Source organism: Apiospora marii (genome assembly GCF_038362585.1).
Source record: "Apiospora marii strain CBS 49790 chromosome Unknown utg000001l_segment0_segment0, whole genome shotgun sequence".
NCBI lineage: Eukaryota > Fungi > Ascomycota > Sordariomycetes > Amphisphaeriales > Apiosporaceae > Apiospora > Apiospora marii.
Window position 1 is genome coordinate 4,612,992 of NW_027117372.1, and position 24,495 is coordinate 4,637,486.

At 55.8% G+C, this 24,495-nt stretch overlaps 12 protein-coding genes across 12 annotated transcripts; 4 read left to right on the forward strand and 8 right to left on the reverse strand.

The window, feature by feature from the left end:
• Positions 1-87: 87 nt before the first annotated feature.
• Positions 88-1,308, forward strand: PG985_001493 (uncharacterized protein; the record flags this gene model as incomplete). Its single annotated transcript, XM_066821262.1, has 1 exon — positions 88-1,308. One exon carries the CDS (start codon positions 88-90, stop codon positions 1,306-1,308), a length of 1,221 nt encoding a protein of 406 aa, XP_066692141.1.
• Positions 1,309-1,552: 244 nt separating this feature from the next.
• PG985_001494 (uncharacterized protein) lies at positions 1,553-1,993 on the reverse strand (the record flags this gene model as incomplete). The annotated part of the gene is made up of 1 exon (XM_066821263.1): positions 1,553-1,993. One exon carries the CDS (start codon positions 1,991-1,993, stop codon positions 1,553-1,555), a length of 441 nt encoding a protein of 146 aa, XP_066692142.1.
• Positions 1,994-4,664: 2,671 nt separating this feature from the next.
• PG985_001495 (uncharacterized protein) lies at positions 4,665-5,218 on the reverse strand (the record flags this gene model as incomplete). Its single annotated transcript, XM_066821264.1, has 2 exons — positions 4,665-4,915; positions 4,984-5,218. 2 exons carry the CDS (start codon positions 5,216-5,218, stop codon positions 4,665-4,667), a joined length of 486 nt encoding a protein of 161 aa, XP_066692143.1.
• Positions 5,219-5,668: 450 nt separating this feature from the next.
• Positions 5,669-6,633, forward strand: PG985_001496 (uncharacterized protein; the record flags this gene model as incomplete). Its single annotated transcript, XM_066821265.1, has 2 exons — positions 5,669-6,202; positions 6,313-6,633. The coding sequence occupies 2 exons, from the start codon at positions 5,669-5,671 to the stop codon at positions 6,631-6,633; spliced, it is 855 nt and encodes a 284-aa protein (XP_066692144.1).
• A 477-nt stretch (positions 6,634-7,110) lies between these two features.
• On the forward strand, positions 7,111-7,713 carry PG985_001497 (uncharacterized protein; the record flags this gene model as incomplete). The annotated part of the gene is made up of 1 exon (XM_066821266.1): positions 7,111-7,713. The coding sequence occupies one exon, from the start codon at positions 7,111-7,113 to the stop codon at positions 7,711-7,713; it is 603 nt and encodes a 200-aa protein (XP_066692145.1).
• Positions 7,714-8,330: 617 nt separating this feature from the next.
• On the reverse strand, positions 8,331-9,551 carry PG985_001498 (uncharacterized protein; the record flags this gene model as incomplete). Its single annotated transcript, XM_066821267.1, has 3 exons — positions 8,331-8,604; positions 8,663-9,159; positions 9,225-9,551. 3 exons carry the CDS (start codon positions 9,549-9,551, stop codon positions 8,331-8,333), a joined length of 1,098 nt encoding a protein of 365 aa, XP_066692146.1.
• A 2,463-nt stretch (positions 9,552-12,014) lies between these two features.
• On the reverse strand, positions 12,015-13,895 carry PG985_001499 (uncharacterized protein; the record flags this gene model as incomplete). Its single annotated transcript, XM_066821268.1, has 1 exon — positions 12,015-13,895. One exon carries the CDS (start codon positions 13,893-13,895, stop codon positions 12,015-12,017), a length of 1,881 nt encoding a protein of 626 aa, XP_066692147.1.
• A 481-nt stretch (positions 13,896-14,376) lies between these two features.
• PG985_001500 (uncharacterized protein) lies at positions 14,377-15,076 on the reverse strand (the record flags this gene model as incomplete). Its single annotated transcript, XM_066821269.1, has 2 exons — positions 14,377-14,640; positions 14,720-15,076. The coding sequence occupies 2 exons, from the start codon at positions 15,074-15,076 to the stop codon at positions 14,377-14,379; spliced, it is 621 nt and encodes a 206-aa protein (XP_066692148.1).
• Positions 15,077-15,857: 781 nt separating this feature from the next.
• On the reverse strand, positions 15,858-17,072 carry PG985_001501 (uncharacterized protein; the record flags this gene model as incomplete). Its single annotated transcript, XM_066821270.1, has 1 exon — positions 15,858-17,072. The coding sequence occupies one exon, from the start codon at positions 17,070-17,072 to the stop codon at positions 15,858-15,860; it is 1,215 nt and encodes a 404-aa protein (XP_066692149.1).
• Positions 17,073-17,801: 729 nt separating this feature from the next.
• On the reverse strand, positions 17,802-20,097 carry PG985_001502 (uncharacterized protein; the record flags this gene model as incomplete). The annotated part of the gene is made up of 3 exons (XM_066821271.1): positions 17,802-19,281; positions 19,372-19,921; positions 19,986-20,097. 3 exons carry the CDS (start codon positions 20,095-20,097, stop codon positions 17,802-17,804), a joined length of 2,142 nt encoding a protein of 713 aa, XP_066692150.1.
• Positions 20,098-20,478: 381 nt separating this feature from the next.
• On the forward strand, positions 20,479-22,771 carry PG985_001503 (uncharacterized protein; the record flags this gene model as incomplete). The annotated part of the gene is made up of 2 exons (XM_066821272.1): positions 20,479-20,497; positions 20,979-22,771. 2 exons carry the CDS (start codon positions 20,479-20,481, stop codon positions 22,769-22,771), a joined length of 1,812 nt encoding a protein of 603 aa, XP_066692151.1.
• Positions 22,772-22,910: 139 nt separating this feature from the next.
• PG985_001504 (Glycosyl transferase) lies at positions 22,911-24,113 on the reverse strand (the record flags this gene model as incomplete). The annotated part of the gene is made up of 1 exon (XM_066821273.1): positions 22,911-24,113. One exon carries the CDS (start codon positions 24,111-24,113, stop codon positions 22,911-22,913), a length of 1,203 nt encoding a protein of 400 aa, XP_066692152.1.
• Between the last annotated feature and the right edge of the window lie 382 nt (positions 24,114-24,495).

Below are 24,495 nucleotides of genomic sequence, written 5' to 3' on the forward strand. Positions count from 1 at the left end.
GCAGCCGTGGCTATCTCAAATATTCAATCGGACTTCTCCAATTGTGCTTGCCGCGTCCTTCCATGCATCAAAATACTCCAGTTCAGAATGATGCAGAGGTTCATCACGACGGCAGCTCTTAAAGCGAACAAGCCTCCACACTACGGCGTTGCAACCTGGAGAGTAGATCGCTGGTACAAGAACTGCCGATTCGTCATCCGGAGTAGCACTGGATCCGTCTTCCTCTGCCGAACCGAATACGATCGATTCCGCGAGTCTCCATTGGCCCGAGAGCAGTACACCCGACACCTGGACCTCCTCCGCCGCCGGTCAATTAGATGGGATGCTACCGACACGGGAGATGCGTGCAGGTGGCTATCCAAGCCCTTTGAGCCGCTGATCGCCGAGCTCGCGCCTTCGCAGCTGTCCCGTCCCAAGAAAAAGGGACGCCCGACCTTGTCAGACTACATGTTTGCGCCTCGATTCTGTTGTGTGCTGAGGGGCACCGAAGAGAAGATGCAAGCACTCCGTGTGGATGGTAATAAGGCATTTGAGGGAAGTTTTGAGTACGGATCCTTTGAGCACCATCACATGGGCACCTCGGTCAAATTGGGGGAAGCGTTCCTGGACAGCGCGGAGCCGCACGTCAAGTCGTACCATCCGTCCGACGTCGAGCTGTGGTACGACCGCGCCGGTGCCGAGGACGTTTTGATCAAACCCCCTGGAAAGGTCTTCGTGCACGACCACCAAGGCCGCCTCGTCACTTGTTTCTTCAAGCCGGCTGACCAATGCCCCATGGCGACCCGGGCGGAGATCCAGCTTAGTGTCCAGGTAGTGGTGAACATGCCCCGTCCGCCCACCGGGCCACGCGTCTCGCGCCTCCGCGGAATCGTGCGAAACGGCAGGAGCGTTTTCGGCCTGCTGTTCGATTGGATCGACGTCAAAGGCCGTCTCGTACCGGGAAAGGCCCCGGAGAAATCGGCCGCGTTGAGAGAACGCTGGGCCGCCGAGCTCACGGCAAATGTGAAGGCTCTTCACGATAAAGCCCTCACCTGGTCCGACCCTTCTCCTAGTAGCGTCCTCATCGACAGGCACGACCATGCTTGGATGGTCAACTTCCCGGGGATGACCCTTCTCGGTCCGGGGGGTGCGGGGCCGAGCGGGGTGATAATCGAGGACTTGATGTACACGGAGCAGATGGCGCGCTCGCTTCGCGCGGGCGAGCTGTACTGCTCTGGCGAAACTGTCGGGGAACTCGAGGTTGAACGGCCCAGGCGGGACGGGAAGTGGAAGGTGCCCGAAGACATGTGGGAGGAAGATGTCTTTTAATGTTATATGTAACTGCTACTACGTTCACGCTTTGTCGGATCATGCCGCGAGCACAGATACGCTCTACACCGTTAGGACGGATTGACCGGAACATCCTCCATGCCAGGGACGTCCTTGATGCCACCAATGTCCGAATCCCCTACCTCATTCGAAAGCCTGCGCGTGTGGGGATGCTTGTTAGTCATCATTTACCATTACCGAAAACCACGAGTAATAGTAGAAGAAAAGCCAAGCAAGGGAAGACTCACTCAACCAAGTTCCCATCCGGATCCCGCACGTACACGCTCCGCAACCTCGACCGCGCCCCTGTCCGCTCAACGACGCCGCCCCCCTCGAGGACCTCGACGTCGGTGCGCTGGTTGCGCAGGCGCGCGGCCACCATCTCGACGTCCTCGTCGACGATGAAACACAGGTCGGCGGAGCCGGGCTGCGCGTTTTGGGCCTTGGGCGCGAACTCGCGGCCCTTGACGTGCAGGTTGATCTTCTGCGTGCCGAAGACGAGGGCGTGCCGCTCCGTCTTGCTGGCGCCCGCGCCCGAGGAGAAGGTGGTGTGGCGCATGCCGAGTAATGACTCGTAGAAGCGCACGCTGGTCTGCAGGTTCTGGACCGTCAGGACCAGATGGTCGAGGGAGCGGACTTTGGCGAGGCTGCTGGGGGGTTTGGGGGCTGGGGATTTGGAGGCCATGGTGCGGTGGGGGTGGTGGTGCTGGGGAAAGCTGGCGATGGCGCTGGGTCTGATAATAGTAGTGGTGGTACTTCTATTGGCAACGAAGCTGCTGGATAGGAGTCGGCTCGATAGTACAGGGGACCGATACATAATGTTTCGTTGTGAGAGAATGTTAGGAAATGCGCCCTTCTTTGTTTCTTTTTGTCAAAGTTCGTAGGACGTGATGGTGATGGTGGTGATGACGCTGTGAAATTGTGGGGCACGTTCAGGAGGGGGAATTGACACTAAAAGGGGGTTGCGCATCAAGTTCATGTCATCAGAGCTTATTGCTGAGTTCTGGAATCACCAATTGGAACTACCATTATGAGACATTTCGCATGGCACTGCGAGAAGCTACAATTGAGGCTGAAGTACAACTGCTGGGAATGCAGGCAGCAGGCGCATGCACGCTGGTCTGGCCTGGCCATCTGATAGATGAAGTCGAATTAGTGTTTGGCACCTCTCCCGTCCCACACCCTTTGCACCCCACCTTTCCGGTCCAAATGGATGGTCTCGACCCGTAAACTACTGTAGACGAAAGAAGTCCCGGATCATGGGCCGGAGTATCGGATCGCCGACAAATGGAAATGATGCAAGGGGGAACGGCTGGAGGCGACCGATGGGTGCATCGCCTTGTATCGCAGCCCCTTGCGTCATAGCCTTCAGTGTTGAATCACCTTTTCAAGCACATGCCACGAAACTGAGTATGTAGCGGTTAATACATCCCCACAGCCTTGCACTTTTACTGGCAACGGTCCGGTCCGGTCCGCCCACCATGCTGTTCCTGTTTCCCCTGACTCACTCAATTCAGGTCCGGTAGTGCATCAGCACTAGCAAGCGGTGTGTGTATATATCCACGCAGAAAGATGATGACGCGAATGGGCGACGCAGGGGGCGTTCATCTTCAAGTCAGCTCCATCAAGTGGCCGGTCGCTGTCGGCGTTCCCGGAGTGGTCTCTGCAATATCCGTGCACGAAGTCGGGTCCCCAGGATTCTGCGTCAAACGCTTTGGCGAATGTTCTTCGTGGGCTGATCTGAACCGAAAGTGCAATGGAATGGTGTGATGAGTCATCAAGGTCTGGAAGAGGGGACGTCAGGAGGCTTACTTCGAATTTCCCTTGCATGAACTCCGTATTAGCCACCAATGTCGGTCCAGAACCATTGTCGTGACACTGCATAAGCCCTCCGGATGAAATGAGGCTCAACATGTCAAAACGGAGCTCGATTCTGGTGACGGGTTGTGTCTAATAGGCTTGGGACGGCTGAATATAAATAATATTATAATAATATATTAAAATAAATAAATTTTTATCTTTTTTTACTTATATTACCTTTAATTTAAACTATTTTCAATGTTTCTTAGGCTACTTATATATTTTTTCTAACTCTTATCGACTTAAAAAGGCTATCGATTGGTCGGTTTCGACCCCGTACTTCGCCCTTGTCGCTGACCGGGCTATATATACTTTCGAGCTAGTATTCGAGCTAGTATTTAAGGAGTTAGTATTCGAGTTAGCATTCGAGCTAATATTTAAAAAGCTAGTTGCTAATATTCAAAGAGCTGGTATTTAAATTAACCTTCGCTCTTAATTAATATTAATTAGTAATAAATAACGTCGTTTTTTTTCTATTAATATTAATATTATATCGTCATTCGTTTATTTATTTTAAAAAAGTTTTAAAATTAATAAGTATTAACTCGAATATTAACTTTTTAAATATTAACTTAAATATAAATTCGTAAATACTTCGAGCTTATTAATAACGATAAAATTAGCCAGAATATAACGTCTAAAGGGTTAATATATTCAAATTTTAATGTAAAAAATCGCATTATTATAATATTACCTATATTCAGCCGTCCTTAGCAGGTTAAATAAGTAGAGAATTTGGGTCAAGTAATCCGTACTGAGGCTCATTGGATAGTGCTGGTCTACCCAGTACAAGAGGGAATAACCGTTGAAAATCACAATTAATTCACATGGTGGTTAAAGGTAACATAGCAAGATGAAAATCAGTCAGACGCGCTAGCAACTGAAAGATGGCGACTGGGTCCTCTTGGTAGCCGGATGCTGATGCTGGTCTGGTGTGAGCAGAGCCAGCTACTGAAGCTTCCCTCTGGTAGAATACCAAGGCAGAGGAGAGCCGCATGAGCTGCCGCCGCAATACTGTACCACACACCTTGCCAGATCTCGGTCCAATTACTCTTGGAATACTCGGGTTGATAGACATTGAAGGTCCAGGTAGATTCCCGATGCAATTGCGAATTTTTTGGAGGGGTGGAAAGTACCACAGACCCACCAGAGCCTCCAACCCTGAATCAAAGGCCCGTCCAGATACAAAGCTGGGCAGTCTACCTACCTTATCCTTCAACAAACCCTGTAAGACGCCCCGAGGCTATGCACGCATTCACGAAGGCCAATCAAAGTCATCAGGATCTTCTGGCTGGATTCTACTGGCGTGAGACGGCAACAGATGCAATGTCGGCTTGAGTTATGTTGGTCCTAATCACTTCAAAGAACAGCGGGGCTTTCGATGATGGCAAGACTTTGATCAACTACGTACCGACTTCAAGCTATATGAAATATTCTCAAATGCACTGTTATGCCAGCACATTGTCAACAGCCTCGTCGAATGAGTGCTCCCCAATCTAACTGAACGCAGGCGTCTGCTTGGCGCCCGGCTGGTCGGACAGGTACGAGACGCGGTCCTTGCAGTAGAACTCGACGTCGACCTTGCCGTCCAGGGCCGCCTTGCCGTTGTCGAGGCCGCCGGCCTTGATGATGACCACGTCGGGCATGATGTCGAGCTTGGTGTAGAGGCCGGAGCCGCAGGTGCCGCAGAAGAAGTGGCGGTTGTTCTTGCCCGAGTCGCCGGTGACATCATAGGTCTTGGGCTCGCCTGGGGATTGGGTTTTGCGGTCAGTTTTCCGGGTCAATGCGTCGCTAAGGGATTCGAAGCAAGCTTACCCTTCACCACCTTGAAGCCATCGGCGGGGACGACGGCGTTGGAGGTGAATGCGCCGCCGGTCCACTTCTGGCAATCGGTGCAGTGGCAGAGTGCCTTGACTTGAGGTTCCTCTAGATTGTAGCATTCCGCATTAGTCTCGCGTGCCGCAACGGGAAAAACAGGGGGGGCTGTCAACGACTTACTGCTGCTCTCGTACTTGATCGCCCCGCACAAGCAGCTCCCGCTAAGACTCATTTTGGCAGTATTTGGGATAATAATAGAACTAACAGGGGTTGGGTAGGACTGAATCGGTAGGATGGTGATGTGGTTTGACGAGATTCGGATACCTTGATGGACAGCTGGAGATCTGGGGTTTTATGTACTCGAGCAGTGTGCTGATCTGATCTGTCGGGGTTTGATCTCATGTCCAAATGTGGGTGAGGGGCAGAGGCCGAGCTTAGCTCCCAGCGCTGCCCGCCGGTTTCTTAGTGGGCGTGCCCGCACTACTACCCCGCACCACGCCCTAAAGAAGTCGAACGCCCCCCGAATTCGGTCGACAGGATGGCCGAATCCACTCTGCCACTGATGAATAGCAGAGTGCAGCATCTGGATGGAAGTAATGATCTTCTCGTTAACCTCTCATTCAGGGTATCCCCGTATATTGATTACCTAATTGCTTATAAACCCCCGTATTTTCGGTTCGCTATGACCTCGTTCCATCTGTTCCCGCGGCTGCCCCCCGAATTGCGCCGGCAGATCTGGGATCTGACCGTGATTCCTCGCCGGGTCAAGATCCGCGCTGTTTTCGAGGAGCTGGAATCCGATTACGAGATGCACTGGGGTGAGTACGAGTACTGGCGCAGTCGGGAACCGATCCGCTTCCACTCGTCCACCAAGACGCCGCCCGCCCTGCAGGCTTGTCGCGAATCCCGCGCCTGTCTGGTGGGGCGCGAGGGCGGCGGCGGCTATACTCAAGCCTTCACCGGGGGCTCAGATCCTATCTACACGTGGGTGAGCTTCGCCGTCGACACCATCTGGGTTAAGTTCAACCCCGTGCCGGTGTTGGAAGAGGAGTACGAGCGTATTATCCGTTTGGAGCTCTATTGCGCAAATGGTATAGATACAAATTTCTTCGGCCACCATGACCTGATATCGTCTGTTGCGCGTTCCAACGTCAAGGAACTCACGCTTTCTGAAACCGGCCCGCTTCTCGTTTCGTACCAGGATGAATGGCTAATGGTAAGAGTGACTGGCCACACAGCCCTGCGCCCTCCTCAAGAGGTCCCCCATCGGGGCAAGTGTCTTGCAATCGGACTGTGTGCCTACTGACTTCTCCACCCTTTCTCTAGGAGGCCTATGAGTACATGTGGAATTGCTACGACAGGTGCGATCCGGTGTCCTACTACACGAGGATCCGTTGCCCCCAGCATCTGGGAGACGTCGAAATGAATACGGGCAACTTCAACGAGATATTCAAAGCTGCGGGCGAAAGGTACTTGGCAGCGGGGTCGGAAAATCCGAGGGCTTGGCGGCCGAACAGCTGGCGGCATAGCGAGACCTGCACTTGCGAGGATAGGGGCGCGTCGACCCCTAGCTCAACCTCCACAGACGACGAAGGAGATATTCTGACGGAAGAGGAGGATACTCCTCCGCCAAACCAGTTGCAATGATTCGTACAATTCAAAAGCTAAACCATTCAGGTGCAAGAGGCCGAGATCAGAATGCAAACCATACGCATCAGGCGATGCGACTCAACTATTCCCGGAGCATAACAAGCCAGCATAAAAGCAATGTCGTCAAGACACAAGAATGACCAAACCTATTCTACCAACACCTCGAATAGCTCATGATTGAAATAATGTGTCCAATGGGAATAACAACGTAAGGAGCAAATTACAAGTCTAGATTACTTAGTGCGTACAGTGAGTGCGCTGCCAGCTCTGTTTGGTTGGGTGGGCTCCAATGGCGAAAGTGGAGGCCGGCACTTCCCCGCAACACGCCCTCCCCCCCCCGCCCAAAAGTAGAAAGCCCCGAATCCAGGCGCTAAGGATCATGGAGACCACTTCAACATCCATTGTCTCTTTCACTGTGCTTCTTACCCGTCGAAAACACGACATGCTGCTCGACGTATATCGTAACCTGCTACCATGAACTCATTCCACCCTTTCCCACGGTTGCCCCCAGAGCTTCGGCGCGAAATCTGGGATCTGAGCATCGTTCCGCGCCAGGTCGACTTACACGTCGTCTTCGACCTGCAAGTTCAGCCTTGGTGTGATAGGGACGCCAGTGGCTGGCCGGACTCGGCATTTCCGGAAGCGTTTTGCATACGCTCGTGTAATACCATGACGCCACCCGCGTTGCAGGCCTGCCGCGAGTCTCGCGCCCATCTGGAAAGCGTGGAGGGCGGCTACGCCAAGGCGTTCGCCGGGGGCCAGGAGCCCATCTACACGTGGGTCAACTTCGCCCTCGACACCATCGCCCTCGACACCATCGCCCTCGACACCATCGCCCTCGACACCATCGCCCTCGACGCCGCCCGTTTCGTCGACGAGGGCTGGTCCGAAGTGATGAGCGAGGAGGCCGTTCGCATCGTCCGTCTGCGTCTTACCCACGCGGAGATCCTCGGGCAGTTCTTCCAAGAACATGGCTTCCTGGAATCGTATGTTCGAGGCCTCAATATCAAGGAGCTGACGCTGCATGATGATTGGAAAGGAAGCGATTACCTAGATTACACTTGGCTTCAAGTATGATGAACCTCGGACCGCCGCCCTACAGACGGTGCATAGCAGGCAAGAATCCGTGCATCAGTAATTACTAACTCTTCCACGCTAAAATCAGGATGCCTATGGGCTCATGATGAATTGGTACTATAGGTGCGATCCGGTTCCCTACCATACAACAATTCTTTGCCCGGGAATGAAAGGCATCAGGATCGACCCCGACAACTATCTCGAGATATTCGAAGCCGTACGCCAAAGATACCCAAATGGCCGATTCCATCGGGTCGCCAGGGATTTTCCACAATTGCCGTGGCGGCACACTAAGACCTGCTCGTGCGAGCATAAGCACAAACCAGTGCCACGCGCACATGACTTCCAGCCAGAGTCCTTGCGCTTCTACGCCTCCATGTTTGAAGGTTGAAGTTTGTTATCCAGATACGTTGAAGCGCAACAACTCCAGTAGGGCAAGTCAAATGATTCGCGGCGGCGAGAGTCAAAAGAGATTCAAAGCAATGTCATTAATTGGTATATAGTCTTCGGCTATCAGTGCCCTGCGGCGGTCCAGTCTTTGTTTGATTCTTTTCATCCATCGCATCGCCAAACGAAAGACAAAAGAAAGATCGATCACCAATATCCTTCGGGGCCGGTCAGGGGGCGACCTTGAACGTCTCCTCGCCCAGGCCCACCTCGGAGAGCCGGTACCGCGGGCTCAGCTTGTGGAAGGCCACGTAGCCGAGGATGTGGTCCTCGACCGCCGACGCGTAGGGCTCCTTGCCCCGGATGGTGGCCCGGATCCGCGCCACCGCCTGGGCCACGTCGTCGACGAGGTCCTCCACGACGGCCAGCTTGTCCTTGTCCTCGTACATGGCCATCTGGCTGATGAAGTTGTCGTTCTCGCCTGCTATCTCCTCTTTGTAGAATCTGGATCTGAGCGTCAGTCATCTCAGGGGCCAGAGGGGATATAGTAGGGGTCACTTACGACAAAACGTCGTTGGCGAGGTTGATATACCGGGCGAGGTCCGGGATGCACTCGAGGTACTCCTCCTGGTTGGGGTACATGGACTTGGGGAACGTGAAATAGGCGACGGCATCGCCGCCGCCGTCTTTCTCCCGGACATAGCGCGCCCAGCTGCGGCCGCTGTTGTTCGAGTTGCCATTACTACCGTTCGCGGCCGCGGCGGCCGCAATACCCCGGAATGCGGCACCAGTCTGCAACAGGTTCGAGTTGAGAAAGTTGAGCGACGCCGTCACGATGAAGTTGGCCGGCGCCGCATCCCAGTACTTGTAGGTCAGCCGCAACAAGTCGGCCCAGGCTTGCAGGAGGGGCAGGGGGTGTCTCTCCCCGCCCGCCCACCGGGCCCCGAATCGGGCGAACTCGTCTTCGTGCTCGGCGGCTGAGTCGTCGAGCAGTAGGCCCAGCCAGGAGTACATGGCGACGTATACTTGGACCTCAACAGGGTGTCTCGGCACGCAGCACTAGTGTGCCGGTCAAGTCAGCAAACATGATGGTGGGATTAGATATCAGTTGGTCTTGAGCTTACCGCTGCGTACATGACCCCTGTCTGGAAGATCTTGGCCGATCGGGAGCCCGGCTCTCTCAGTACGCCGGTCTGGTTGGCGTACTCGTCCGCCGCCTTCCACAGGGCGGTATTGTCTCTGGCAGGCCTTGGCTCATACTTGAGGTCATCCTCGACAAAGGAGGTGATAATAGGACGGAGTCTCTCTCCCAGCGTCTTCTCTGGTGTCTTATTCACCTCGAGCTTCAACACGCCGTTGTCGGCGAGAGCGTTGCCGGCCCGGTTACTTGAGTACCACGACTGGGGTGACAGGCTCTGCAGCACTGCGGTTACGGTCCCCACGGAACTCATGATGAGGAGTTTCGAGAGAGGCGGTTTAGGAGGGATGACAGACAAATACTATTAGGGGCTAGCGTAGATGAAGTCTCGGTGATGGTATATCGTTTGATCTTAGAATGAACGGGTAACAAAGCACAGCGAGTAATGATTCAGCTCTGGGCATTAGGATTCAGAAGACACACCTCGGAAACAACGATGACTTATATAAGCTCACTCTTTCGTCTACTCCGTCCCTTCATTGCGTATCCACCCACACTCGGGTTAGTAATCGAGTACCGTTTCACACACTCCGGGCCAACAGAAGGGAGCGTCTTACGAAACTCAGCCTCGTCCGGAATCTAATGCGGAACTCGCCCGTTGGCAATTCCCGCTTTGTGACTCCCAGTACCCAACCAAATCTCGGAACCGAAGTTGAGCGGTCCAAATGACAATACAGACCAGGCTGTGTGCTCGTGCTAGACCGCCTCTTATGTCCGGGAACAAGTTTCCCAATCACAATGTAGAAGGGTGTGGAACCAGGGGCTTCCCAAGCGGGAACTCCGTAGATGAGGCAGGTAAGCTGAGTGTGAGGGCCCTTTTTTCACTCGTCACGCACCACGTATGTGTGTGGTTGGAAACAGGGGCAAGGGCCCGCAAGGCTCAGCCCTACGAAGGCGGCCCGACCGTTTCCTGTCAGACTCGGTAAGGGCCAAGCCCGTTAGCTCTCTCAGGGGTCTCGTCGTTTACGGCCTTTACGGGATCGTGCGTATTACTGGTTCGCAGCGTGATTGGCCCCACAGCTAACGCGAAATGCTGACGGTCAGCACCTGCATTAACTCGAACGCCGCGTATTGGGTAAGCGAACCACAGTAACAGGGGCAGAAGGGAGCTCACATGATTCGTGAGAGTCTTGTTCAATTGTCGTCGTGTGACTGTGTCCACAGGGGTCTGGAGACCAACTTTGCCCAATCGCCGCGGATCATGTCAGATTTTCGGTGAGAGATCCCAAAGACTGACGCACGCTTGGCGTAGTCAGTCAAACGGTCACACCGTTAGTCACAATCTTATGGGGAAGCCGAAGCTGGGGGTAAAACAACGGTAGCGAACAATTGAGGCTTGTGATTCGGCCGCAGAAAGGAGCCGTCACCGGGTTTCTCCAGCTTGGCGACTGTAATATTACACCTAATCCGGGTTGGGGCGCGCATCCAATGGGGTGAGGGTGTGCAACCCCACGGAGGATTCGGTCTCTGGGACTAATCATGTCTGGCCAGTTAATCTCGGAACGACTTCACGGCACAGCGTGATTTACCATTGAAACTGCAACTTCCGTGGAAGGAAGTGTGGGTTGGCGTATATTAGCCGTACGCACGCAGACAAACAACTAACCACCTGCCTATTCTCGCAGACTGCGTGCATGGAGTCATGGACAGTCCGCAAGCTCTGTCTTGTTTTGATCTGCGGAGGAAGCCTCGGCGAGACGTTGCCCTACATTCCCCTGTCTCCCCGGGCTATCGCCAACAAAATCCCCGAAGGCTGGAGTTCGGCTCACCGTCGCGGTTATGGAGGACATCAAATACACTCGAGGCAACATTGCCTGACTCGCCCCCAATCTCGACGAAGCCCCGCGCATAACCGTCCAGTTGTCAGGCCGGGACTCATGTTTGCCAGTGGTGCTTTCGAGGGGTTGGGAATGTTGGTGGCTCGCCCTCACCACGGCCCCCGATTTGACGCTTGGCATAGATCCAGGCGAATTCGCTGTATTTTACGCGCTTGACGCGGTCCTTTCCGTCAAAGACACAGCTGGATGCAAATATAGAAGCAGTTATTGTTAGGTGCCAACACCGCAAAGGTCCACATCTCCAAATATAACAGCCCTGAAAACAAATGTCGCTTTCCAGTGTGGGACAAGCGAGCCAGACGGTTTGACGCCCCAAAATCATTGGAAAACGATACATCATCCAATAAGGACGCCACCGCTGGTTTATCTTTGCAGCCCGTGATCTGGTTCCAGGTTAAAGGCACTGATACCACTTGCTTGGAGAGGGGGCAAACAGGCAGGAGGATGTAAAGGGGGAGCCTGGCAACATAATGAAGAGAGCGGCAGCGCCCGCAAAGCATGCCCAGCGAGATTTGGTGATATCAACCAAAAGCCGTGATTGAACGGACGACGAGTTCAGCTAGGCCAATGCATGTATGGAAGGAAAAGAGTTTGAGGCAGTCTACTCGAATGATCGAATACAGGTTGGAGTCTTGCCCTTACAGCGAATTGGATGTTAGCTGATACATCGACAGATTGAAGTAGCATACAAACGATTTAAGACTGTGACGACATATATATGGGGCACATTAACAGTTCTAGACCGGACAACTACTGCCTCCTCGATATCTTAAAGCCATGATGTTAGATCTCTGGTAAACCAAATCCACAGACATAGCATGTCTGTCCCCTCCCACTAATGCGTTTCGCGTAGCCCGTATCGCGACCCAAGCGTTCACTCAGACCAGAGTGATGGTCTCCAAAGTGGCCGTGTCTTCCGGCCACATCTCTCCGCGCATGATTCCGTGGACGTAAGCGGGCGCGACGACCCGGAACTCGTCACTCGCCTCCTGCCGCCGCAGTATAATAGGCACGTCCGACCCCGCCAGCAACCACGCTTCGTCTCCCTCTTGACAGGTATGGTGGGCACGAGCATACAAGCCGTTGTCGAGTGTGATGAATGCGTAATAGGCATATTTATATGCTTCCTCATCTTGATCTTCGATTGGATTCAGACGTTCCCTTCGCCATTGCCCTTTGACAATGGACAGGTAGTCAGGAATCCCGATATGCGCCGTATTCACAGACAAGACAGGGCTTGCATGCTCGAGTGCTGCCGTAGCTTCCTCATCATCGGCATATCGCAGTCGATGAAACCAGCACAGAAATCCATGTCCTCTATCCCGGGTAGTTGGGTGTCCGAGTATGAAATAGTTCATCGGCGAGGGGTATAGAAACAGGTCGTCATCAAGCCCGCGCTCCGGGGACAACTTCATGAACTTGTTGACGGCTGACACATCCAAAGTTTGGCACCACCGCCGACATGCCATGAGAAAGCTAGTGTCATCCCATCCCTTCCATATCAGTAACTGGACTTTCCCGACACATTTTCCCTCCAGTTGTATACTTCCGCGAGAACAGTCCCATTCTGCTGTATCTCCGCCTCTGCTTCTGGTCCGGCACGGTTGGGAAACATCGCTATCGGAAACATGAAGATCCTTCAATGCGCGAAACGTCCCTGTTCTATCCCGATCCAATACAGACAACTTTTGATCAAGTGGAAGGGACCAGTTTGGTACCCAAGATGGTAAGCCTGTTAATGGTTCGGGAGGTAATGTTATCGTGAAAGGCAGTAGGTTTCCATGGAGCCGGATGAAAGCGATTACCAGTTCTTGAAATACCTCCGATACCGGTCGTTCGTAATCGGGGGCGGATATAACGTATCCCCAGGATTTCAGGATAGCATGTAGGCCAAATACTCTATCATGTTTTCGTGTACATTCCAAGTTCTGGAACGATCGTAGGATAGAGCAATGATCTTCAAAAGTTGCTTCCCTTGTGCTTGTTGTGGGGCCTGTCGCTGTCGGTTGGTCTCCCGAACGATAAAACTGCGCCATCCTCCGACGAAACTCGATCATGTCTCGGAAGTCGCGACCGGTTGAATAACGGCGAAAGGCCTCCCAGTGTGAAATCAAACCGTCTGCGAAGTCTTCCCATTCCAAATGAGCGCGACTCGTCATAACTGTTGCATGACGAGCCAATGCCAGTTCCTGAACCGTCCAGACCCTTAAGAACCAAGAATTGAAATAAAGATCAACGAAGGTTTTGAAGGCTTCAGACACACTGTATTTCGGGTAGTCTATTGTGAGTCCCGGCTTATTTTTACAGTGCATGAAGAACTTAAATAGAATCCGTATATGCGGACCAGGGAGTTGACCAAGCCAGATGATGACCCGTGTTGCACTGTGGTAAACCTGGCCCATCCGTTGTACCTGGTGGTTGCGCTCCCTAGAGCTGGTGTCGCCCACTACCTGATCGATACATATGGCGTCAACCCATAACGTCCGCGGTCGGAACTTGCGGCGGAGACGCACCAGCGCATCGTGACAATTGTCGGTAACGAAAAGACGTTGGCCTGCGCAGGTGACGTACTTGTTCTCATTCGCTGCTCCCCAGACGTATGACAAAGCCTCATACTCGGTTTGGAGGTCGGACAGAGACTCTTCCCTCAGCTTCAACTCCAACGGGGCTTTCGGGTTTATCGCCGGGAGGAGGTCAAAGACTCTGATCGAGTCTTCGGAGCTTAAAGGCTTGTGTTTATAGGTAAGGTCAGGCTCCATGATTGAGCTGCACTGAGATCCGATTGAATTGAAGCGAGAAATCATCCATGTGAATTGCTGAGAATGCTCCTGCGGTCATGCGATGGCCCCGCTTATGGCTGCCTGACTGGTTGTTACACAAGCTGATATCAGTTTCTGCCTTACCTAAAGTGCCTGGGCATACACTCACTGGAACAAACCCGGCAATTGGCCATATCCTGGTTTGTTCTAGCGCTGTTACTGTACGTATTTGTATTCGCCCAGTCAGAGCTGTCCTCGCGGATAGCCGGCTGAATATGTCCGAATCAATCCAACCACCTACCCGCATATTACATATGCGAATAAAAGAAGGTCTTGTGGTGCATATATATCCACGACATTCCGAATACCGAATGTCAGGTACTGCCCAAACTTTTTCCGGCGACCCATATAACGTATAAGAAGGGAATGATACAAGTGTGTAGTTGAACTTGAAAAATTCTCATTGAATTCATTACTTCTTCTACTGCCGAGACTTAGCAAGCTCGCTCTGCGCCGTCGCCGTAGGCCCGCCAGGCACGCGGTCACCACCAGTCACCTTCTTCTCGCCGGCAGTGATGTCGTGCAGCGCCTCGCTAGTGATGGGCTCCTTGGCATGCTTCTGGGCCTGAGCGGTGGGACCACCCTTGACCGGCCGATCGTGGCCGGTCAACTCCTTCTCCGCCGCGGTGATGTGCGAAATGGTCTCGGAGTCCAGCTTGCCCGAGGCCTGGGCGGCTTGCGCTTGCTGATTGTGGTATTAGTATTACGTTGACGATAGATAGCTTGGAAGGGGGAGGGGAAAGGGGAGGGGGGATATGACATACTTGAGTAGCCATGCTCTGTGCCACAGCGGCGGGGCCGCCCTGGAGGGGCCCCTCGGCCCCGGTGAGCTTGCGCTCGCCCTGGGTGATGTCGGAGACGGCGCCGGGGTTGACGGTCTCCTTGGCGTGCTTCTGGGCCTGGGCGGTGGGGCCGCCCTTGACGGGGTCGTCCTGGCCCGTGATGGCCTTCTCCCGGGCGGTGATGTCGGAGATGGTGTCCGAGTTGAGCTTGTTGTTGCTGGCCATCTTGACGGAGGTGTGGAAGGTGTTGTTAAGGGGCTTGTTGGCGATGGCTATTGTCTGGTTTATGATGGTGGAAGGTGTCGACCGGAAGCTTCTTGTCACCACGGAGCGAGACATGGTCGATATTTGTATTTGTGTGAAAAGGATGAGAAGGGGAGTGAATTATGGATCGATGAATCGGATGGTTGTGGTCGGTGAGCAGGGTGGCAGGGTGGATGGCGAATGAATATGCCAAGTTGATATTCTTCATGGCAGCAGTACTTCGTTTATAAATGGACACGATCGCGATCCGAGTCTGCGTTTCTACATATATGCGCGTATGACAAGCGGGTAGCGTTGCAATGAGGCTGTAATTGATTCTCGGTACTGAGGGGCCGATTGGCGGGCGGCCGCGGTCAATGACGCTTTTTGTGGAGAGGAATCGTCGATTTTCTCCGGCGTACCAAAGAGAAGGCCCGGACCCTGACATCATACTCACTTCTGGGAGAGAAAGATCCGTGATTAATCTCTACGTTTTTGATCGATCGAATTATGAGGAAAGCCATGATTGCTTTTGATTGCAGGTATTTAAAAAGGTTGGTGTTTGCCGTTTCGCGCCCGACTCCCAAGAGCTGGAGTTGACCTCTGGTTAGGCACCTGATGACCACCTAAATCCGTAGGCTCTAGTAGTTTTCCTAACGCCCCTTTCGCGGAAGCTAAGTCTCTTAGTCCCCCTGAACCATTCGGGAGGCCCGCGATGGAGGACTACTGGCACTTCAACATTCCTTGACGGCCGTACAATTGCTCATGTGTGTTACAGAGAGAAAGCTTTCATCTAGGTAGTCTCATATTGAGTCTGACCTCCGTGTGCAGTTGCAGTTTCAAGTCGGGGTTGGCCGTCGTGATTTTCATTGAGCCGCTAACGAACCATCAACTCAGCCATAAACTTGATCTCCAGATGCTGCAGCGACTTGTACCAAGGAAAGACCCGACGCCATTTCCGGCGAATCTCCCGGACCTTGGGGTCCCTCGGGAGCCAGAAGCGGTGATTCGGCAGCAGGCACCCGCCGTCCCTGTCGTCAAAGGCGACGACCGACCCACGCTCAAAGTCGACGGCCTGGAAGACTGGCCAGACGTCGTCCCGCTTGCTTGGGCAACGATAGAGCGACCTAGTCCCGTCCTTTTCTACCCAGCCCTCGTAGCCGGAAGAAGAGAAGCCCTCGAACGAGTCGCAGAACTCAAACTTGCAATCGGACTTCATCATGCTCATGTACTGGGGCGCGACGACGATGCGTCGGGCGTCGGCCAGGTAGAGCGTCCGGAGCTGCGGGAACAGCGCCAGGAAGCCCGGCAGCGGCTCGAGCCAGCAGGCGTCGTCCAAAGGGCAGGCGTCGGTGTCGCATGAGCATTCGCGGTGCCGGTGGCAGCGCTCATAGCCCTCGGAGGTCCAGCCTTGCAGCAAGCCCCGGGTCCCTAGGCCGACGTTCCGGATGTGGGCGAAGGACTCGTGAGGGCGCCCGCCCGGTATCTGGGCCATACGGACCACGGCTTCCAGGTCGGTCCAGTTGGCGTAGAACAGGATGACATCGTCGGCGCCGTTGAAGCGCAGGGCGTACGACGGAAAGCTACTGCTGGATCCGCCGCCGCGGTCATCGGCGGGGTCCTTGTCGCCCCATGTGGCTGGAAGGGCCTGGAAGGTAATGACGTCGGGCAGCCGGCGCAACACCTCCTGACGCGACTCAACACAGGTAGCCGCCGCCGTCCGCCACGGTGCGGTAGAAGCCTGGAGCAGGGCCAGGTCGCCGGCGAGGCCTCCTCCCTCCTCGGGGTAGAAGGCAAACGGCTGCAAGATGATGCGGTCCTCCGGCTGCGCCTGGTAATGGAGGTGGATGGCGTCTGGGTCTGGCGGGTCAAGGCCTGGATCTGTCGCGGCCAGGTTGCGCCTAGGGTAGCGAAACTCGAAGGCGTAAACCTGGGGTTGCCTGCGCTCCCCGTCCAGATAGTGCTGCCATATGGCTTGTCGGAGCTCGGTGGGCAGCCTCGGGTAAGTATGGAAAGCCTCCATGCGGGTTGGAAGGAGCGTCAGCTCAGAGTAATCGACGGACACAATGTCTTTCTCAATTGATGGCTGCATGACTCAATGGAGTGGAGTGAGATAAGCAGGGGCAGACCTGAGCAGATTCGCTGACAAGAGGTTTTCCTGGAACCTGAAAAGTTCACAGACGAAACTCATAATTTACATTTCTGTTTTGTTCGCACTTGCAGTCGTGTTGACATTCGATTGTCACATTGCTTTGACTCGCCTTTAGGCAGTCACTTGAGGCGGGGTATATGAGCTGTAGGGGCCAATCCCCGGCGCTTAGGGGACTCAGCTCACTAAACATTTAGGCACCGAGCCCCCGACCTGCCCATCATCCAAAGCGAGCTGCACATCGAGGTACCACAACAGCAAAACGGCGGAGCCCCTGAAAAGACTCTCCCAGTTCCCCAAGTTCACTCTTCTGTCGCCGAGCTCCACCAGCACATATGGCACCTAGCTCTGCCGCCCCTCTCCATGGGCGCCCATACCGTCCAGGTCGAAATCTATGGGCGCATGCCGATCGCAACGCACTACTGCGTCCCCAGCGGCGACGACTTCTGCCAGAGCCTCTCTTACTGCGCATCCCCCAACATCTCCCAGGACGTCCGCCCGCGATATTCACTCTGTTTGATGGCGAGTACTTTAAAGAACCCAACAACACCCTGACCGTCTCCGCATCATCAGAGCGCGCTCTCGCGCCGACTGCCGGACCATCGGGCTTGTCTGCTAAGAAGCGCGGCAGTTACCGCACTCTGCGCTTCTACTTAAGGATCGACGTGCTCCTCATCGACCGCCTAGAGCGCCTCGACTCCTTCGGCCCCGACGACGCGCCGCGCGACTGCTGCTGCCACTGCGGCCCCCTCGGCAGGTTCTCACGTCGTCGTCAGAAGCATTCATCGCCGTATCGGTGCAGGGGTCGGGTCTATCTTTCGCCCCCTGACGGCAGGTCGGCATGAGAATGAATTCGGTTTCCACACCCAGGTCCTCGGAATCCAACATAGCAATCATGGCCGCCCGGCAGGGAAACCTGCCATCTTTCCACAAGTGTCCGACCGAAGTGGCCAAGATGTCCTCGACGGGCGCCCACCCCATGGGGCCGAGGAGGAACTCCACCACGTCCCCCCGGGACCAGCTCATGGCCGCCACCAGCGGCGACTCGAACCGGCAGCCGAGCACCCCCGTGCCGACCCTCCGGAGCGACAGACCGGGCACCTTACTGCGTAATCTGAGTGACTCGTACCGGGGAGTGGGCGGTGGTGATGGCCGCGCTCCCCCTTGACCCAGACCCATGACCCAGACGGGGCGGTTCCGTAGCAAGCCCCGCGAGTCCAGCACCCGGAAGATGTCCGCATTGCCCCAGACGCAGGCCTCGCCCAAGACGTCGTACCCCTCGCCACCGACCCACCCTTCCTCGTCTGGATCGGGACCGAGCACCTCCCGCTCGAGCATCCACTCCAAAAAGGCCGCCTGCCCGCACTCCATGACCCCCTGCGCCACGCGGCGCCAGTCTTCCGCCGCGAGCCGGAGACCGCCCACCTCCACCAAGAGGTCGGCGACCCCGATGTGCCCACCCACGCCGGCCGCGAACATGGGTCCGCTGGCGGTTACGAGGTGCCCGTCCAACGCGCGGCACGGCTTCTCCTCCTGGCTGCCGCTGCCACCACGCCGTCTTCTCCTCCCGCGCGCGTACGGATCGGCGCTGGCGGCCAGGAGCAGCCGGGCGACTTCCTCGTGGCCGCCGGCGCAGGCGATTTCCAGCGGGGTCCGGCAGCAGTCCAGCAGGCCCACGCCGTCGTGGCGGCCCAGCTCTGCCCCGAGCAGGTAGGCCACGAGGGCGGGGTCGCCGACGCGGCTGGCTTCGCGCAGGCCGTCGTGGAGGAGCACGCCTCCCCCGCCTGCTTCCTCGTCATACTCCTCGATCATAGGTCCAGAGTCACGCAGCCAGAGCAGGAACCACGCCATATCCGGCCGCCGTTCGCGGATCGCCCGGGCGACGGTCCCTTCGAAGGCGGCGCCGTGCCAGCGGTGCGGCGGGCCCTGAGGCGGGTCCAGGACGGCGCGCACCATGTCCAGCTCTCCCGAGCAGACGGCCGCTTCGAGGTACCTGTCGCGGGGGTCGTTGATGTCGAAGCCCGTGAGGGCGTAGCGGGGCGCGGGGAGGCGCCGCAGCACGTCGCGGAACAGGGCGGCGTTGCCGCTGTGGATCAGGGCGTGGACGGTGGAGCCGATGGTGTAGAGTTGGGAGTGTTCGCGGAGGACGAGCCTATTGTGGCACCGGGACAGTTAGCATGTAAGTAACATGATGGAAAAGTAGAGGAAGAAGAAGAGACAGGTGGTGGTGTCAGTCACTTACCGACCAAGCGCCGCGATGATGCTGGCGCCATCCAGCCCATCACTCCAAGGCGGGCCCAGCAGCACCCGGGCCGTGATCAAGGATCGTTCGTACGGGTAGGCGAGGTCCGACACGTCGCCAATCCCGGGGAAGAGGAACGAGAAGAACCAGGGCCGGCCGCCCGGTCGGGTATCGACGTCGGTGCGGTACGCGCCCCTTCCCGGCGCCCGTCGGCCGGGGCGGTCGAGGTAGTGGCGGCAGAGGCTGGTCAGCATCGGCAAGCGACGGGGGTCGTCATCGTCGTCTCCGTCGACGGCGAGCGGCGACGGCTGCAGTCTCAGGATGTCGTCGACCAGGTGGTTGAGGAGGGCCGAAAAGTTCGTCCAGAGCTCGCCCCGCCGGTGGTGCGGCCGGTGCAGCAGGTACCGCGCCAGAAACAGGACGCCCGACTCAATCGAGACGGCGGCGCCGTCGTTGGGGTGATGCCAGGGGACGGTGCGGCAGTGTACGGTTTCGTGGCGGAGCACTTCGAGCTTTCCCATCAAGTAGATGAGCTCTCGGTCAAATATCCCTTGTCTTTGTTAGTACACGACCATCCTTAGAGAATATTGGCTGGGGTTGGCTGGAGGACTCACTATTCACTAGCCTCAGATTGAGAATACGCCGGAAACCATCAAAGGGGGGTGTGAGAACGTCCTCGACAATGTACCGCACGATCTCGGGCGGCAAGCTGGACAAGTTAGCCATCTTTTACACGAGCTGCTTATCTAGTAACACAAGAAGACCTTCGCGTTTCGAATTCGGCGCAATGGGACGACTGAGCATAATTGAATAATAGAACGGTATTATTTATTCATTATAAAGTAGAAGGGGATGAATATAGGTAGCTAGTTAAGTTGCGCGCGTTAAATTACCTCTATCGATTATGCGAATGCCGTCTTCAGCGTATTAATATCTCCCAGAGGGCCTGTTTGGTTTTGGTGAGGGGGGTGGGTGCCTGGAAGCTGCCTAAATCTGCCCCAGTGAACTCCAGGTAACGGGCCGCCGATTGGCTGAACCCCTGGCCGCCTTTCCCACCAACACCGAATGGTCGTCATTGCGTTCACTTGCTAGAGATGCCGTTAAAAGATGAGAGAAGATGAAACAGGTAAGACTTGTGTAAGTATGATGTCTAAACGTGTACTCGCTACTCATTTAATGAAATATGTCAAGAAACCGCGTATCAGTAGTGACGCAATAACAGCAGCTGAAGCTTGGCGAACCACCAGCACCCCAAACTGCTGGCAGCGATTTCGAAGCCCCGCACTCAAGAACATTTTTCGACCTTAGCCATCAGCAAACTTCAATCCTACCAGGTTAACGTATGCGCGCAAACCGCAATTGGCACCAAGTCAAACAGACGGGTCATTAAGTACCAAAATAAATGAGTCCCAGGGGTATCTCTGATCTACCACTGGAGATAATCCAGGACATATTCCGCCATGTCGTGGTCCTGCCCGACCTGCCATCTCTGGCGCATCTCCGTCGCGTTTGCAGTATGGCTACCCCTAACCTACTACATCTTCTTACTACCCAACCCTTTCGTTCCCATATAACCACCAGGACGAACTGACTGACTGCCAAACCAGAGCTGTTCAGCCGCGAGGTCTTCGTAGCCCTAGAGGCCACGGGCGCGCTCCTCACCAAGGACCTCATGGGCTGCCGGCCCGGCATCGCCTCGAGCCCCGTCCCGTTCCTGGCGCGCTATCTGGAATACCGGCTGTCGCGGCCCCCGGGTATACTCCCGGCATCCCGCGATGCGACCATCGAGACGCGCCTCAAGTGGATTCTGGACGAACTCTTGGGGCCGTCGTCGCTGCCGACAGCAGCTGCAGGCGGAATCGATGAGCAGCAGCAGCAGCAAACGAGGTATTATGAGGCGCTGCTAACCCTGTGTCACCACATCAATGACTACTCGCTCGAGATGCAGAAACGATGGTGGGGAGGAAACCCGGGTTGGTACCGGGGCATCACGCAGAAACTGGACCGTCTCACCCCGTTCGTGCCAGGCCAGAGCCTGGCCATGGAGAAACAGTCCATAGAGCAGACGGAGCAAGACGGTCGGGCCTCGCTACTCCCCGCCGCCATTGCGCTGGGCCTCGAGGCTATCTACGAACCCAACGTCGCCGCCGCGGTACCGTACAGTACACGTGACATCAATTCCTTCACGACCCATGTGGGCTCCTACAAGGTGAACCTACGCGGGCGAAGCTCTTCCTTTGGGACGCCTCTCTACGCTGCCGTCAAGGCCCAGAGGCCGGCTCTTGTCCAACGCATCCTCTTGAGTGGTGTCGGCATCAGCGTCGACAGCTGCAATCCAGTAGTGGCCGCCGTCCAAAACGACGATATGGACATACTCAACCAACTCCTCGAGTTGCAATACCGCGTTGCGCCACACCAGCCCCACGTGCTAACGGCTATCGAGATAGCTGCCAGTCTGGGCAAATCAGCCTTCATCCAGAAAATACTTGACTTCCACGGTCTCAACAGTAGCCGGGTGGCTGATCGGGACTGGAGGATGGGCAGGGCGCTTTTGAGAGCCGTGTATGGCAACCACGTGGAAGTCGCCAGGCTATTGATCGACAACGATGCGCCTTTTCCAACCATGGACCGCCCAGACGGGGAAGCAGACGTGGGGTCTACCAGGCCAGCACTGGTGGAGATAGCTGCTTGGCAAGGCCACTTGGAAATGCTGCAACTTCTACTCCGGAACAATGCGCTAGTCACCATCGACTCGGCAAGGGCTGCCGTAGCAGGCAATCGTGTCGGTGCACTGCGAGCCCTGCTGGAAGCGAACGTATTGCGGCTCGACAGGTTCAAGTGGTGCAACGTGCTCTCGGACGGCGCCAATCTCGACTGTACTGCTGCGATGCTATACCTGATCGAGGAAGCTCAGGTTCTGGACATCCCCGGGATCCTCAATAGCGGCGACCTGGAAGCGGTGTACCTATCCGAAGTAGCAGGGACCCTGTGCTCGCGTGGCAACTATCTCGCAGTCGAAGCACTGATCCGAGCCGGTTTACCAGTCGAGCACAATTGCTCCTTGGACCCCGACGATGATGTTGATGAAGACAACAGCGACTTGAGCGACCAAATGAAGCTTATAGATCTCGCCGCGAACTCGTCGGCTCCTGGGGCAGCCGAGACGGTGCGCATGCTCACGCGGTATGGTGCTCTCCCAGCGCCAAAGAGGAAGAAACAATACGTGCCCTGCGAATGGAAGTCCCTGATGCCACTGAACCGAGGGATTCAGGAGGTGACACCCCAGAGCATAAACCATTCTCGTGGGATGGTGCTCCAGTCTAACGGACTGTACGTGTACGCTGAGGATTTAGAGCCACTGCCGCCTGGGGGGTCTCAACTTGTACCCATGGCGCGGTAAGCTCGGCACTTTTTCTGGTGGGCTTGACAGAGATGAACACAAGTTGGCGGTAAGGACACAGACAGCAAACAACTGCGCGCAAATTCAATTTCACCGGTAAATGGTGTTAGCATTCCCACCCTCGAACAAAGTCAAGACATTACGCGGTCTCTTCTGCAGGAATGACGCCGGCCTTGATAGCATGCCGTATAGCTGGGTACACGGCTCTCGCATAGTTGCTTCGCCGCGCGAGGACGTACGGTAGCGTGATATTGCCATCCCATCCACCACCAACTTTGGAGGCATCGTCATCAAAGGCGTGGAGCACGTACGTCGCCGAAAAGTCCATCTTCCACGTCTCAGCTGCATGCTGATCGCGTTTCCGCAGCCAAGCCAGTGCATCGGCGCACGTATTCGCCAGCTCCTTGGGTAGCCCGTCGTCGCCCTCATCTCCATTTCCCTGAGACAAGAATGGTATGGCCTCGTGATAGGGGCGGAAGAGGCGGATGGTGTCGGCCACCTCGAAGCTGGCGGGCGCAAAGGCGCGGGGGTTCATGATGAGCACCTCGCCTGGCACGGCGTGCAGGCGGTAGGCCAGGTCGGTCAAGATTCCGACGCTGATGGCCCAGACGCCGTTGTAGAAGGCGTCCATGGCCTCGGCGAAGATGATGGCCAGGTTCGAGCGGGGGCGCGATAACCACACGCCCGTGTTGACGTAGCCCGTGTGCTTGGGCGCCAGCGCCGTCGCACCGCCCACCACGTTGGCGAAGCCGGACCGGCGCAGGGGTGCCACGTCGCGCAGGGGAATCGCGTCCACGTCAAGGTAGATCCCACCCAGGTCGCGCAGGGCGTAGGCGCGGATGAAGTCCGACTTGGCGCCGAAGGTGTCAATCTCGACGCCTTTGGTCGTCAGGCCTGGGTTGTCGATATACTTGGGCTCGACGCTAGGGAGATTCAGCACCCGTCGGCTCCAGTCGCTGCCCGAGGCTTTGGTGCGCTCCCACAGCTCGGGCGAGGCGTCGGTGTGGAAGTAGATCTTATCGGGGTGGAAGAAGAGATGGGCCGAGTACACGCTGATGAAGACCTTGAAGTCGAGGGACAGGACGGCCGGGTCAGCGAGCAGCCAAATGTAGTGGACAATATTGGGGATTGGGGCTGCGGCACTGTCATCAACGCTCGGAGGGAGGGCGCCATCACAAGCTTTTGCTAGCGGAGCCGCGGGGAACATGGGCAGGCTCGGTCGGTCTGGATTCCAGGGCAGCGAGTAGGATAGGTCCATGTAGGCGTAGAGAATGACGGCGGCGACCGAAACAAGCAAGATGGCGCCGTATCTGCGCCAGGCGCCCAAAGGCAGCTGCAGCATTGTTGCTGATGGGTGATCTCCAATAGCCCAATTGCAAGTTGAGGTAGAGACGATCCCGCCAGAAACCCAAGAACGTTTTTCAATTGAAGAGAGCTGCCGTTGTAACGCAGAATGCAAGCATGTGGTGACTAGGATTCTGTGATCCACCAATTTATCGTCAGCTCGCTGCAGTACCCTTCAATCGCCCAAGTTTAGGAGAAACGATTTTAGCAGTTGCCAGTTGAAAAGCAATTTGGCTGCCTAATTGACTGCCCGCCCCTGCCTCTTTTCCTACTTGGATCCTTTTTTTTAGTTGGTCGCATCGATTGGGGAAGGACCCTTCCATGCTGACAGGGCTGAATCCGCTGTCATTAGGTAATGGCACCACATGTTTAGGACCCGA